This window comes from Sander vitreus, chromosome 6 (genome assembly GCF_031162955.1).
Source record: "Sander vitreus isolate 19-12246 chromosome 6, sanVit1, whole genome shotgun sequence".
Classification (NCBI taxonomy): Eukaryota; Metazoa; Chordata; class Actinopteri; order Perciformes; family Percidae; genus Sander; species Sander vitreus.
In genome coordinates this window covers 14,550,407-14,566,463 of record NC_135860.1, presented here as the reverse complement: position 1 = coordinate 14,566,463, position 16,057 = coordinate 14,550,407, and the positions used below count along the sequence as shown (strand labels likewise).

The 16,057-nt window shown below is 40.6% G+C and overlaps 1 protein-coding gene across 1 annotated transcript; it reads right to left on the bottom strand.

Annotated features, from left to right (window-relative positions):
- Window positions 1-46: 46 nt before the first annotated feature.
- On the bottom strand, window positions 47-11,734 carry tuft1a (tuftelin 1a). The gene is made up of 12 exons (XM_078252909.1): window positions 11,521-11,734; window positions 5,822-5,899; window positions 4,670-4,768; window positions 4,482-4,568; window positions 4,191-4,241; window positions 3,965-4,051; window positions 2,397-2,507; window positions 2,069-2,292; window positions 1,860-1,965; window positions 1,671-1,754; window positions 1,334-1,428; window positions 47-1,109 (listed from the first exon to the last, which is right to left on the bottom strand). Exons 1-12 carry the CDS (start codon window positions 11,578-11,580, stop codon window positions 1,037-1,039), a joined length of 1,155 nt encoding a protein of 384 aa, XP_078109035.1. The 5' UTR covers window positions 11,581-11,734; the 3' UTR covers window positions 47-1,036.
- Window positions 11,735-16,057: the final 4,323 nt, after the last annotated feature.

The window sequence follows — 16,057 nt, the reverse complement described above, 5'->3', positions numbered from 1 at the left end:
GGGCACTCCCTCCATAGTAATAATTAGAAAGAAGTCAAAGCAAGAATTGTATTAATTTTCAGTTATTTATTTTAAGAACCACAATTACATATAATAGATTAGAATGTACTTCATAAAAAACCTATTACACAATTTATCAAGGTTTTATTTAATATAAATAAATACAAAGGAGAAAGTTGTTAGGTAGAAATTCAAACATCAAATCCCATTAATATGTACAAAACAAGGTGACTGTTTACACTGACAGGAAACTGAAATGGTTTACAGGAAATATGTAGAATAATGACACGTCTATGAAGCAGTAACGTCAAATCTTCATCCAACACCGACATAATTTTTCCTTCTGCTGTCTCAGTTTCATGAAGTGCCATACTGTTGTTTGGGGCTTAAAAAAAACCACACAGGGTGATGACCTTATATAAACTATATCAATATTTACAGATTTAAAACATACCATTCACTCCGAAAAGTGAACAGAGTCATGGATGAGTACACGGACAAAGGATCATCTGGTTAATGATTTTTACATGAAACCTTTAGCGTAGTTAGCTATGTTTGCTACATTATTGTATGTGGACTGCCATCCTGCACTTTGCTCAACGGTCCTGTTTTGAACAACGCCAAACTGTCATAAACTCAAAGGTTAAAGTAGCAATCAAAACAAGGCAGCACAAGGAAACGCTTGCATACAGTACGCAGTATTACACGTAAAACTTCAAATGCACATCAGTGGAATCAGTATGCCTACTGTATCTACATTAAAGCTGACATACACACTCATTCATTAAGCACAGACACACTGCAAACCCTGATGTGTGTGTGTGTGTGTGTGCCGCCAAACACCACACAGTATCCTTCAAGAGTGTTTGTGGTTTATGTAGAAGTGTATGTAGTTACAGTCCAGGAAGCTCAACTCTGACATCCCAACTATTAATGCGATCAGATGTGGTCGTAGAGCTGCTGTCTGGTTTCAGTCTGCATTGAAAAGATGTGGTGGTTCTGAGCCCTCCTCGTGTCTTTCTTCTGCACAGTGTCTTTATGACCTGATCTCGATGACTTTGATGAAAGGCAGTGGTTTGCTGGACGAGTTGGACGGCTTGATTGGTTTACTGAGGGGACAAGAGGAAAAGAAAGGAGTCTTATGAAAATGTATGACTAGAATAGAAGAATATTTTTGTTTGCATGTACTGTATTTTCGGGCCGTTTCACCAAATTAGCTAAATTAAAATAAATGCCATGCTTGTAACTAATGCACAGGTAAGAAAAGGCCCTGTAGGACTTTTACAAAGTTTACAGGTGAAAAAATGTTAAGAGGAAGGGAAAAATAAGTTACCTATAGACAATCTGGGGGTTGCGCTCTGATGAAAGGTAGGAATTTGACCTTTGCCCTCCCAGGAAGTAGTCCATCTGGTCATGCATCTCTCGGTTCTGCACACACATGAGGTCAGGGGTCAGTTCAAATAGTACCAATAAAAATAAGTAATGTGACCACAAAGCAGACAGCGGTTGCATTTCCTTCCCTTTCGTATCTCCTCTCTCTCTGCAGAGATCAGGCTGAGTATTCCTTTCTCCTGTCCCTCACTTCCACTTAACCCGGACCCTTCATTCTCAATTCCATTGAAAAGCCATAACATTATTTTTTATAGGAGAAGACAATAAGCAGCACTTACCTCAGCCTCCAAGAAAGCCACTTTCTCCTCCAGCTCTTTGATCACACGGTCCCTCTCTTGGATCACCATGCGAGAGTTCTGGAGCTAAAGACGAGCAAACACACAGTAAAACAGTCAGTAAATCCTGCACAAATATGAACACGGAGACAATGTGTTTGCTTTACAGAGTCTCACACATGTGCGCCTCACCTGTTCAATCATGTGTCTGACTTTCCTTTGCTGGCTTTTTAGCATGTCATCCAGATGGTGGATCTTTTCTTTGAGAATAGCCACCTCCTTTTCCAATTGCTCAGCCCTAAAAATACACACAGAGAGTTAGAACACACGCAACTCGTGATTTGACTGTCACTGATTGACAAAGCATCTTTTCTTCTGTTAATGCGTTTGTGTTAGCTGACCTCTGATCCCCTTTCTGGCCCTCCTCTCTGATCTTGCGCAGTTCGCGCAGTTCCTCCTCGCGGTTGCGGATTGCCTCCCGCAGGCTGGCGCTCTCCTGCTCCATCCCTCCCAGCAACCTCTGGAGCTCGTCGATGCGCTTGTCTTTCCTATCGCTGGCTTCCTCTGTGATCTTCAACTTCTCCTCCTCGTCGCTCAGATGCTGCCTCAGCCTGCTGCCTTCAGCCTGGAAGAGACAAAAAAGTGGTTTTAGTGCAACCAAAATGCAGTTTACATTATTTGCAATGATGCATAATGAATGTAAAAAGAAGCTCTGTATATGTGTGTTACCTGCAGCCTCTCTTTTTCCTCTTGGTGTTTCTTTTCTGCTTCCTGTAGCTGTGCATACAAGCGCTTACTGACCTCCCTCAGCTTGACTCTTTCCGCTTCTTCATCTGCCTCCTAGTAGAGAAAGAATCAAGTTTTAGATTAGTAGATAGATACCGTAATGTCCTGGAGTGACCAAGTCAGAGTCCAGATCTTAATCCAATAGATGGTCAGTTAAAGGTCCTATGACATGGTGCTCTTTGGATGCTTTTATATAGACCTTAGTGGTCCCCTAATACTGTATCTGAAGTCTCTTTTCATTTTTCAAATTCAGCCTTGGTGCAGAATTACAGCCACTAGAGCCAGTCCCACAATGAGCTTTCCTTAGGATGTGCCATTTCTGTGTCTGTATCTTTAAATACTATTAAGGAGGAGAGAGGGGGGGGATGTGGCCTTGAACAACTGCCACTTTGCTTGTTTGCAAGCCATGATGTCTCTCTCTTTCTCATGGGCGGGCCAAATTCTCTGGGTGGGCAAAGCAGAGAAAGGGGAGGTAACCTTTCTCCTCATGAGGTCATAAGGAGGAGATTCCAGATCGGCCCATCTGAGCTTTCATTTTCTCAAAGGCAGAACAGGATACCCAGAGCTTGGTTTACATCTATCGCCATTTCTAGCCACTGGAGGACCAAAGGCAGGCTGGGGAAACTCATATTCATGTTAAAAAACCTCATAAAGTGACATTTTCATGCCATGAGACCTTTAAATACTGACTGTAATGCCATTTTCTGTTAATCAGTGTCAAAAAACCCACACAAACTGTGATTTAATGTAAAGTGGGTTTTTTTTGTTTTTTGTACAAATGAATGGGTTAAAAACAACAACAATAATGTTACGATAGATAGATAGATAGATAGATAGATAGATACTTTCATGATGACATAATGTAACAAAGCATGTCAGTGTGCGTCACTGGAGCAGTTGGATGGCGACCAGTGTTTCCCTCCTAATTTCTGCAACACTTCTGTGAGTGAACTGTAGCATGAGTCACAGATAAATGCTATAATTGGCACAATAACTATTCATCCAAACACAGTGTTGTCAGCTCTGTTTGTATTTGTACAAAATATCACTGACACACGCAGTCAGTAGTGGTTGCTAAATGTGTGTGGCTCAAAGACAGCAACAAATCTATTAAAGGAGAGGCATCTGTGGAATGCTGGGAACAATGAGTAGGGCCTGAACACAATAACACATGCAGGGAGCGGAACAGTGTGTTCTGGAATGGCTCTCTCACACATTTTCATACACCCCTGGGTGCTATGAGCATACACGCTCGCTGCCATTTTAAATCCTCTCTTTTTCTCCTACAGTATATTTCATGCCTGTTTGTCTATCTCTTAAACTTTATATCTCCTCCTTCCTGTGTGCCTCCCGGAGGGGATCGCTTTACAGGCATCACACAAAACACACTGGCAAACATTGTCCAGAGGAAAACGCAGACAGTGGACTGTGGCTATGATTTGCATGCAAAATTGTATATGTGCATTGCTCACACACATCTCAACTCTATATTTACAACTATGAATGTTCACCTGTGGGTCAGCTTTCGCTCCTGCGCTGGGGGCAGGCGCAGCGCTCTTTCTGAAGGGCAGACCAACTTTCCACCCGTTTGTCACCGGCTGGAGAGAGAAACGAAGGAAGTCAGCAAGGAAAGAGTGAAAGATGGAGATGAGAGAGGTGGAGGAAATTGCAATAAGCACACAGGATGTAGGGTGAACAATGGTAAGGGCGCAACAAAGCAGCTCATAAAAGATCTACCTTGTTTTTGGCTGCCATCTGCTCCCTCAGCGTCTTCAGGCAATACCTCACCTGTGTGAAATACAGACATATCGTGAGATACTGAGATACTATCATTTATTATGTTTTACCATGTGTGTGTTCCAGGTTCTATAAAGCGATAAACACAATATGTTATTGTGAACAGAGAGACAAGAAGTCTGGAAGCGGGAAGGAATTTACATAATGCAAACATGCAAATTGTTACATAATCCAGGAGACAGTGTTTAAAATGTGTGTCAGAGCTAGAATAAATACTGTCCAGAGACTGACCTCCTGTATCTGGGAAACTTCGTCTGACAACATCTTCAGGCTCTGCTGGTGTTTCTGCTGCTCCTGTCTGCGGGCCTCTAGATAAACCTGGAACAGGGGGAGACACGGATGTTAAACACCAGCACAACCATGAAACAAACATACACCATTTATTTCTACAAAAACAACAGCCAGTGGGCCAAACCCACCTTGATAACCTCAACCTGCTCCTCTGTCGATTTGACCGGTTCAGGACTCGATGTCCTGTCAGTGGGCGGCTGCACCAGCGCAAACGCTCGTCCAATTGGCTGAAGATTAGAGAGCAGAGGAGTTAACAATGTGTCAGGCACTGTGTTGCGTGAGGATGCGTGGATGGGTGTGATGCATTTCCAAACATCGTCACTGTGTTTTGCTGACGCTGGAGGAGGAGATGAAGCATGTTTCTCATGAGTATTGCAACACGACACACGAAGAACAGCCAGGAGTACTTTCGTTTAATAACATAATAAATGATGTTATTAAACTATTTAATAGAACTACTGAATACATTCTCAGTCTCGTCCTGAGCAAATTATTTCTGTGTGTGTGTGTGTGTGTGTGTGTGTGTGTGTGTGTGTGAGACTGACTGAGACTCTATAATCAGGAGGCAGAATCATAGCCGTAATCACTATGGAGACTAACCCACAAACATCTAGTGCTTCTTTGGAAGTAGTATTCAGACTTGGACAACACCATAAGCAGACACACATAGAAGAAGGTAGGGAGAGGTTAAGTAACTCTGCTGCTCTGGTGGTCTCGTTTTTTTAAAATCTAACTTTGGCACTGGTTTTGGGAGAACGATGGTTGTCTTGAGACGTTTTGAGTGGCCTTGTGTGGGAACCACGTAATGAAAAGCTGATCGCAGCTGTGGCATGTTTACAAGCAATTTGTGTCTCTGTACAGTTTGTGTGTAGCAATGTGCCGCAATACATGTGTAAATGCACAATAGCTCTGAGCTAATTACTCAGGAGGATCATTGGGAACTTTTTAATCCAACTATGGCCTAAATGATAGCACTTTCACCCAGTAGCACACAATAGTGCTACTGGTTTTTTTTTCTCATTCAAAGAAATTGCATACTATCACATACTATCAGAGAGAAAAAAGAAAGACTATTCTCCCTCATGACGTACAACAAATCTGACACATTGCATCCATTCAAGATGAAAAGTCAATTTAATTGCACAGTAAAAGCATATCTTAAACCCCTAAGTATCCAAACCATGTCATCTAAAGCAGTGATAAATGTTATCCCACCGCAACTGGTGTTACAGTCAAGGTTATAACCTTAGTTATAATAATGTGCAGGAAGTTCTTCTTACCTTGTCCCTGTGCTGCTCCGTGCTCCGAGCTGCCTGGCTCTGGTCGTGCAGTGTGAGTCGCAGACGCCTGCACCCCTCCTGAAAAAGGCAATGAAGAAATGAGACGTTGGGTGAATCCACAAAGAGACCGTTATGTGATGGAGAGATTGACTGAGGACTATTTTGAGGAGGAGAGGGGAAGAAAAGAGGAGGAGAGACTGAGTCATACTCACTGAAACAAACAAGAGGGAGAGAGTAACCAGTAAGAGAGAGAGGGGTACAAGCGTCAGAAATAAAGCTAAAGTTTTTTTCACAGCTGCACAGAGACAGATTGTTTGAATTAAATGTGTGTGCTATGGACGTCAGAGGGACGTTAGGCGGAAACTCTCCAGGCGCTCACAGCCAATTGAAAGCAATGGCTGGATTTCTGGGAAAGTGGGCCGAAAATGTAATTTCAAGCAAGACAGAACATTTCCATGACAACACAATCCTCACAGTAGCCATAAACTATCTGGCACACTAGCAATATCAGAGGGAATAGTAAGTCAGAGAGAAAACAATGTTCAGAACGCTAAAGTGAAACACACAAACCTTCCCAGTTATTTCTTTTAGTCACAGGAGAGAAGTCGCTTTAACAGGAAAAGTCTCGACCGGGATGTGACTGGGTGTGTGTGTGTGTGTCCTCCAGCATAGGGAACCCCCTTATAAGTGATACCCAGTGAGTGTGTGTGCAAGTATAAATATGCGGATGTGAGGGAGGAGGTCAGCGACATTACATAACTCATTCCAGCCAAACACATCTTGTTCTGTTTATCTTCCCGCGTGTATTCACTGTGTCCTGGTGTCATGTCAAGTCTGAGACATCGGAACAGGCAAAGAAGAAATGGCTGTAATGTTCTGTGGTTAAATACTGTAAACACAAACAAACACACACACGCAACCAATTACATAGAAGAGGGTCTGGTAGAAGATAACAGAGGCTTGTGTGTGTGTGTGTGTGTCTATTTAACCTGTATATATCAATAATCAATAATAAACATAATCGTTAGTTGCAGCCCTATTTTAAAATCAATTGTTTTCGCAGTTTACCGTAAGAGTGGCAATCAATGTGACTGCTGTATCTCTCCCTCTGCATTGAAACCATGTCTGATATGACCCGGCCTTGATGTGAGCCAGACAGGGGAAATGAACTGGGTTGTGTTGTGTAATGCTGTGATAAAGAAAGAGTTAAAGAAAAGGCAATGTGTTGTACAGACAACAGAAGGCCTTTAATGGAGAGAAAGCAGTGAGGGTCAGATGGGACTAAAACGCAAGTAAACTGGCAACAGGAACAATAAAAAAGGCAGGGGGAAGTAGCCCAATAGCTGGTGGGTGAGGGGTCCAACTACGACAAACAAAACTCAGGGAAATGAAAGCCAAAAATTCCCCTATGGTTCAACATGCTTTCCTCTCAGATTACAGGCACCTGAAAGCTCTTTAAGGCCCAGCGATTAGGGGAGGGAAAAGAGAGGAGGGGGAGAAAAGGGGGGGAACAGTGAGAGTGTTGTTAACAAGGAATCCATCATTATACAACTTCTCTGGCTCTTCATAGACGACCAAACAAAGACTCGCTAATCCTAGCTCTACCATCGACTATTTACACACTAGTCTCTCTGCGTACTTTTCTTTTTTACACACACACACACACACACACACACACACACACACACACACACACACACACACACACACACACACACACACACACACACACACACACACACACACACACACACACACACACACACACACACACACACACTCTATACCACCTTCAAAAGACAACCTGTAATACTAGAGCTCCTGGGAACACAGAGAAAGGGACCATTTGGATGTGCTCATGGACGGTGACGTATGCACGCACACATACAAAGACAAAGACACACACACACACAGGACAATACACACACATACACACAACTCAAAGTACACACTAACAGGGCAACCTGAAACTAAGCACACAGCATCCGCACTGCTGGGTGCACCAACAATGAGCACAAAAGATCACGGGGTATGGACGGGCTGAAAGGCTTATGTATGTAGTATGAAGACGCTTTTTGTTTTGGACTTGGCATCAGGAGGCCTGTAAATCATGTGGGTTAAATTAGCTGAGAAGTGACTGCCAACCTGGGAATGTTGCTGATAAACAGACAGAGTTGCTGAATTTGGGTCATAAAAACTAAATATACTTTAGAGCTCTGTGGTACTTTAAAAAAAGATCATGATGTTCAGATTCCTAACCTCAGGCAGCAGCAGGTATCATGGCCCTACACTGTAAAACATTGTGTGCCTGCAGGTGTTGTACAGTACCTGCATTCCACAAGTGTGTGAACTTCAACATACATTAAATCACATTATCCCTCTCATGAGTTGCTTTCCCACACCTGCTGCATGGATGTCACTTGTCACCTGTCACTGTCTTCTGTCCAGGTACATTACAGCTAAACCTCGGCCTCTGAGGCGACAGCTGTGAGCCGACTAGGGCTAATGCTCGGGTTGCAGGTATTAAATGTTTTAAAACCAGTGCCCATACATACACGAGTTTAGTTACCTTACTTATACAACATACAGTAAGCAGCTAAACTTTGCTGAAATGAACTTCAAAATGATGACTAAGATCAGGAAATATTTGAGTAAACAATAAGCAAACAAGACTAACAATGTAAGCATTAAATGCCAACTTTCCATACTTAACTGATACTGACTACTGATACTCAAATTGTGTAGACACGTTTTGACCACTGCTCAACAAGAACTGCAACGATCAGTCGATTAATTGATTGGTTGACTGAAAGAAAATGTATTGCCAACTATTTTGATAATCTATTTCTCATTTTAGTCATTTTTAAGCATCAATACCAAACTCCTGCAAGTTCCAGCCTCTTAAATATGAGGATTTTTGGCTTTTCTATATGATTGTCATATTTACAGTATATGATGATAGTTAATGAAGTTGGGTTTTGGACTGTTGGTTGGACAAAACAAGTAACTTGATAATGTCACTTTCTGGAAAATTGTGATTTTCACTGTTTTGGTATTTCATAAGACTTAATGATTAATCAAGAAAAGAATTAGCAGATTAATCAATAAAGAAAATAAATGCAGCTAGAGTTTTTAGATGTATGTCCTGTTTTGGGATTAAATCCTTTAGTATGGAGCTGTAGTTCCCAGGGTGGTGAAGAGTATTGTTGCCCTTCAGTCAGCCAGCAGTCTATACAAAGTAAAGGGTTAAGTTAAAGGTTAAAGTGCTCATGTTATGCTCATTTTCAGGTTCATAATTGTATTTAGAGGTTATATCAGAATAGGTTTGCATGGTTTAATTTTCAAAAAACACCCTATTTTTGTTGTACTGCACATTGCTGCAGCTCCTCTTTTCACCCTGTGTGTTGAGCTCTCTGTTTTAGCTACAGAGTGAGACATCTCACTTCTGTTCCATCTTTGTTGGGAGTCACATATGCGCAGTAGCTAGGTAAGGACTACAAGCCAGTCAGAAGCAGAGTATGAGGGCGTCACGTTAGCAGCTAGACGAGCATTATAACGTGTGTTACAAAGTGACGCACGTTCGTCACGGAAGTAAAGGCTGGACTACAATAGAGCTGTTTGGAGCAGTTTGTGAACAGTGTTTTCTGTTGGAGATGGTAAGTCCCTTTGGGTTTGAGACAAGCTGAGTGAAGTGAAGCATTTCAGGAGGTTTATTTGCTTGTGTGTTACCATCATGTGAGAACCTGAACAGGTGAATGCTGACGGTAAACAGCTAGTCCAGGATCTGAGTCATGAAGTTGAGAGCTGCCATCAGGACAGACTCCCACTATCATTTCGACAGTCATCTTTTTTCCTGCTCTGTGTGGCATGCGAACCAGGTGTGATCTGGCATACTGCTCCTGTCTTTCCTCTACATTGATGGATCTATCTGTCATGTTTGGCTCATTCCCAGCCAGTAACATCACACAGTCCTGACTGAGATGATGTCTGAGGATGAGGAAAGACAGAAGGAATGTGTTAAATCACACAGCTCAGGGAAACTGTGGAGGGATTGTTGGGGCATTATTTTTTTAAAAGTGCCCTCAAAGAAAAAAATCTTCTCAATACACTAGGTTTTTAGGGAGGAGAAATTGTGCCACAAGTTTCAAATGATTTACAAATAATAGCTTGATTTTGGTCGCTATTATAAACTTTACAGTAACATTTTGTTTCAAAGCCAGGCCTGGTTGTTCCTCCTGTTTTATTTCAGATCATATCCACTCCAGGAAAGACACTTTTTAACGAAAAACCCACTGAAGGCCTTTCACTGCTACATCATGCACATATCTCTCCTCATGTATCCTCATGGACTGACCTCTCCCTGATATTTTGTGTTAATAAGTCACTATGAAAGGTTACATGTACAGTAGAGGTAAAATACCTCTTTTGTTCTATTTAGTCTGACCTGAATAACCATATCAGATATGTAAATAACTGTACAGGTGGGTGACTGTTTGATTGCTGGATTTGACTGTGATAGAGATTAATTTGTTTTCTGTATGACGCTCATGCAAATGTTGAATCAGTCGCATGTTAAAATGCAATGTAAGATAGATTAAACAGAAGTTTCACATAATGCTTCAGGAGACATTCCTCAACACAAATAATCAGTTTATTAGGAGTGGAGCTGCCATTTGTACACTCTGACCTTTGTTTACAGTTACACAACAGTAACTGATATTTACTGTACTGTCTAGATTATTGACACAAATGTTGAAGCTGGCTCTCAAATTCTGCTTAGTTAGATCTAATTTAACATAATCATGGTGAGAGATCACTGTTCTCTGTAATGGCCTTCTTTAGAGAATATCATCTGATCTGAGCTCAGTGGCTCTGTCCCTGCTAACAGATAAACTTAGCAGGAGGTTGCTGATAAGGTGAAAGTGTCATGTTGCTCAGCAACCTCATAAACCTCAGTGCAGGTTTACTGTTTGCTCTTTCAGGCGAGGTAAATGATTAAACCTCTGCGGCCACAGACAAAAGCCCATCTACTGTACGTGATCACTCATTTACAGTACAAGTAGGCTATCTGGAAAAGTCTGTGCCGCAATTCAAGGAAGTGTGATGTTTAATCCTGTTTAAGAAAACTTCACGTGCACAGGTGGTGCGCATTCTGCACAAGCATAGTGTTTACAGGTTTGTCTCCTGAACTGCTGTCACTGTCTGTCACAACTGAAACTGTAAGCCCTTAAATGATGTGGGCAAAAGGCACCTGTGACAGGCACAGATGTTATTTGAGTTAATTCTGAACTTCTGCCTTTATGTGTGTGTTGGGACTTGAGGGGTTTATGGGCTAATACTTTAAATACAACAAGGCCAGACTTAATAGTAGGCTACACCACTTAGAGGAGACAAAGCCTGAGGATCCAGAACCACAAAATCACACAGACTCTGATCCACTCCACACAACTGAGCAGAGTCACGTCAAGAAAAATAAACTGAAACTGAAAAATATTTATAGTAAAAATAGGAGCCAACAGATCCAAACGTCAGAGTGGGCAACAATAAAAACTGCCTTGTACCTTTGGTTTTCTGGTTGATTAAAAAATTGCATATTTGACCATAATGGACTCATACAGGAAGTAAACACACATAAATCTGCTTTCTTATTATATATTAAAAGACGAAAATCAAGGAATCCGACAAACCGAGTAGCTTACCCCATCTTCATGATTTCTGATGTCCTCAAATGTGCACAGACTTCTCGACCCTCCGTTCATCTTTGATATAAATAAATACTCCTCACACAAACAAATAAATAAAAGTAAACTATATAAAGTTCACTCAGTTAGAAGAACTTCCTGTTAGCGGCTCGTCCACAGTAGCTGCTACTGTTATCAGTCTTCAGACCGGTGTGTTCTTGTGTCTGATCCCTCCTTCTCAGCACATTGTGATAACTTTTCTCATCACGTCACTGTGGGAGTGAGCGACAAAAACCCAACCCGCCCACACACTGACCGAAACAGCCAAACAGGGAAGCAGGGAATATCTGAGAGCGGAGGGGCAGAGGGCTGGTGGAGTCCTTTACTGTCTATAGTGGAGTTATGCTTCTGATCAATGCTTTACATCATGATGATCATCATGACATGTGAAGTTGATCATAGTTGGACTATAGATTGTCAACTACTGCTAAATGTTGCGCACAGCACTGATCAGTTTACCAGACTGAATTATTAATTCATGAGGGTTAACCCCTGACTGAACCTGTTTAAGTGTCTCCTATTAGCTTACAATGCAATGGAAAACAAGGTATTAAATTCAGTGATTTAAGACACGTCTAAAGGTGTTTTATAGAGCATTTCTTTCTAATTCACTTTCTTTCCAAACAGAACTTACAGTTACAAATGTATATAGCCAATATTTTATTTTTAATATATATATGTCTTTATTTAAAAGGGACAATGCACATTAGTCAACATGAGTACAAGGTCCAACATGTAAATGTGCCAGATTTAGCCATTCAGGCTCATTTTCATCTGCAGTCCCTAGCAGATAAATAAATATTGTACTTTAAACCCCTGCTCACCATTTCCTAAAACATAGGCCTATACATGTTTGTGTGTGTGTGTGTGTGTGTGTGTGTGTGTGTGTTTCTTTCATTAATTCCCATACCGTATATTTGCAGACATTGCTTAAGATAAGTCACATACCACAGTGAACATCATGCTACTGTTCTGTCTTAATATGTTTCCTTATGGTTGTGTGGTTAGTGCAGCACAGGCTTTTCACTTTAGTCTGTACTTGGAAATATAATATAGCCACAAAAAAGACAATGCAACTTTAACAAAAATAATGTAGACTTGCTCACTGTGACCTAAAGTGAAGTCAAGTCAATCTGTACAGCATAGGACACACATTTTTGTTTTGTTTTATACCATAGGAACATTAATGGAAACCAGTTGAGACACATTCAGAAAAATAAAACTCTGTAGTGTATGAAATGAAACAGCAATGAAATATACAGTATGAAGACCAATGCAAAATGAATCAGGGATATGGATGTTTTGTCCATTAATGTCAAGTGTATATACAGCATTAATGTTAAACATGAACAGCATATTTTCTAAAGTTGACTGAGGTCACACATAAGCAAGAAGCTGACAAAGCACAAATAACAGAACGAGTTTCCCTGCTGGCGTTCAGCTGATTCCAGCAGCAGCTGATCCAAGACGGCACAGACCTCAAATTGGATAAAGACTTTAATGGCATTAATGGCTGTTGAGGAGCAAACAACAGCTTGCGGTGGCATACCGGGGATGAGGCTAAATGAATTTGAACCAGGACCCAGAAACAACTCACACTACACAACAGAAACATTTCACAAATGAAGAAATTTTGCTATATTCATTAATAAAAACAATTCTAAAAAGTGCATGTTAATAAGTAAATGTTTCCAGATAACTCTTGCCTGCATTAGATAACTTGCCACGAATGTAATTAACTTTAATGTGAGAGTGGCTGTTGTTTTTAATGGTTGATTTAGCATTTGAAATGAGGTTATCCCCCAACAGGCAACAAACACACCTCAACCTTAGTACTACAGTATGTTATCAAGTGTCCCAGCTACTAAGCAATAATATGAGTCATAACTATGTGTTTACATCACACAGTCGACCACTCTCAGACAGACTGATCCACAGATCAGACAGTTATGTGTTTACATTACTGTCCATCCACGTCTGAGACTATGGCGTGAGTCAGAATCCTGTGTTCACACAACCGTTTTGGTACAGAGGCACAGTTTGAGTTCTAATGTCTTGTTGAAAAATGAGTTGTTCCTAATCTGAATGAGCCATCTATAGCACTCATGCATGCATGAACACATTTCCAGGGTGCACTGCAGGTTTCAGAATAATCAAAATATGAATGGTTTGTAGAACACCACAAGAAGACTATTTCACCACCACCCTCATGAGCAGATCTGATCTCACTGTACAAACACTGCACTGCATGTTGTTGTTCTTATACTGGATGACCAATGTGTATTCCAGTATGTGTATTTATGTATTCATCATTTTAAAAACGGCATGTTTTATATTACATTTTTTTTTATTTCTCGAGTTTCACATGTTGTTCTTTTCAATAAAAAGAAATCAAATGTCTTTTATGTCACTTCAACGGAGAAAATACACTTAATTGTGCCAATTGTTGAATGTGCCCTTATATTTTAAATGGAAAATACATTCTACTAATCTCCTGGTAGTAGAGCCTCATAATTAAAAAATAGTTTGGTCAGTCAAGTTTTGTTGTTGTCTGTGGGAACAAATAAAAGCTGAATTAAATATTACTTTAAATAAATTAAATTATAATAAAAACAATGTTTCCATTGCTTTTTGTATGAATGGGACCATTAAAAGGTTCAAGATCAAATCAGATGACCAATGACTAATAAACAGGAGGAGACAGAAAAAGCTCATGTTTTGGTGAAGTGTAAATAAGATGTCACTCGTGGTCAAGGGTTAAAAGTGCACTACAGGATGACAAAGAGTCAGTGTGTGTTGATACAATGAAGCTGCTTTCTCAAAAACAGTGATGACACTGTAACTGTAGTCATATACTCTAGTTTAGCAAAGTGAACCTCATAGGGAACAGTCATCTTTGACTCCTTTATAATTATTATCAGAGCCCTACAGTACCATTGAAGACACTGAGGTTATGCTCTCTGTATTTTTTATGTCAATTTAAATTTTCTTAATTTCCCACCCAACTATACTGAGGTCATGACAACACAATTCCTGGCAGAACAGACCATTTAGAAATTCAAATATGGGAATAAAACGGTGACACTGTATTTTACAGGTCGTAATGTCCTTATATTTTCTTCTTTCCTGGAATGAGTAGTAGTACATTTGCACAAAATATGATTTAATAATTAGATGTAGTATTACAAATATTCAAACATTTTAGAGACCTTTTTTGTGTTGTCATGACCTCAGTATTTCTGGCCCTGACTATCTGTTGAACACGATGGCTATGTACAGCACTGACCACTCCTTATCTTTTTATCAGATTTTTTATTTGTTATCTTTTTGAATGTTAATGCAGAACAATTAGAACGCATTTGTCATTGTTTTTGCTTTGATGCCCTACTGCATCGAAGCTTGGAAGACTTGTATTCCCACATGGGGAAGACCTGGAGAGAGATGGAAATATGTGTACGTCAGGGGTGCGTTCTGTCTCAACAACCATACAGTATGGAATAGCAAACACAACAAGATTTCAAAACATAACACACCCAGCTCTTGGCAAATCAGCTCTCGGGTTTAAACTTCTGCCTGAAAGCTGAAATAATACGGAAACCCAATCCCACCCAGGAAAAGTATGTTCACTCATAACTTATAGTCTAGCAAAACAGGTACTGTACACAACTTGTTGGCACTGTACAGGCTTGGTCACAATGGATGGTAGGTGTAGCACTGGTATCATGGACGCTGCATCTGGTTCTACAGTAAATATTGAAGGTGTGACTTCATTCCATAGTATTTGTTCCAAGTAAATCTTTTCAAGTTCAATTCCAGGCCACCAGGAGAGGAAAAAGGGCTTTTCAGGTCTTTTGTAGCTCAACAATAGCACAACGGGAGGTACAGTAAGTCTGTCAAAATCAGCAAGAGACCCGTACACTTCTGACGCCACTGGTGTCTCAAAATATTCAAACACGATCTTTTTATGTGTGCCAAATAGGATGTAAACACATAAATAACCAGAGGAGTTGGTGAAGTCTCGCTCCAGGGTGCTGACTTTCATCTCTCTTTCAAATGTAGGAAAAATGCCTGAAGTCATAGAAATGTTTTTGCCATGAAGCATAAAAGCGTGGATTTATTTCTGTTACCATAAACAGATTTTTTTCTGAGATAGAAAGAGATGAGTTACTTTACTTTACTTTATCAATATTTTGTAGTTCTGTAGAAGTTTCCTTCAACCTGTTTTCACACATTCCTGACGTGTCTCACCCTGAGGTGATCCTGGCAGCAACACACCATCCATCACTACCTACGGTACCAACCAACCACAAGAGGCAGGCCTCTGCTGCTTGTAGCGGCCTGCATCTCACACCATAATCCTGATTTCATCATTTAACCTTCAACAAACACACATTATTAATTTGTCTGAAATATATCATGATAGGGTGTGGCAGGTGGACTGATTACTATTTCCCACCCCTCTAGGGTCAGTGAAGAAGGAGGCTGATATATTTCT

Bases quoted from the DNA above. Each gene is read 5' to 3' on its own strand.
- tuft1a (XM_078252909.1), bottom strand. From the start codon at position 11,580: ATGAACGGAGGGTCGAGAAGTCTGTGCACATTTGAGGACATCAGAAAT. The intron at 4,769-5,821 runs GTAAGAAGAACT...TCTAATCTTCAG, and splicing joins CGGAGCAGCACAGGGACAAG to CCAATTGGACGAGCGTTTGC. The intron at 1,755-1,859 runs GTGAGGCGCACA...GCTCGTCTTTAG, and splicing joins TCAGACACATGATTGAACAG to CTCCAGAACTCTCGCATGGT.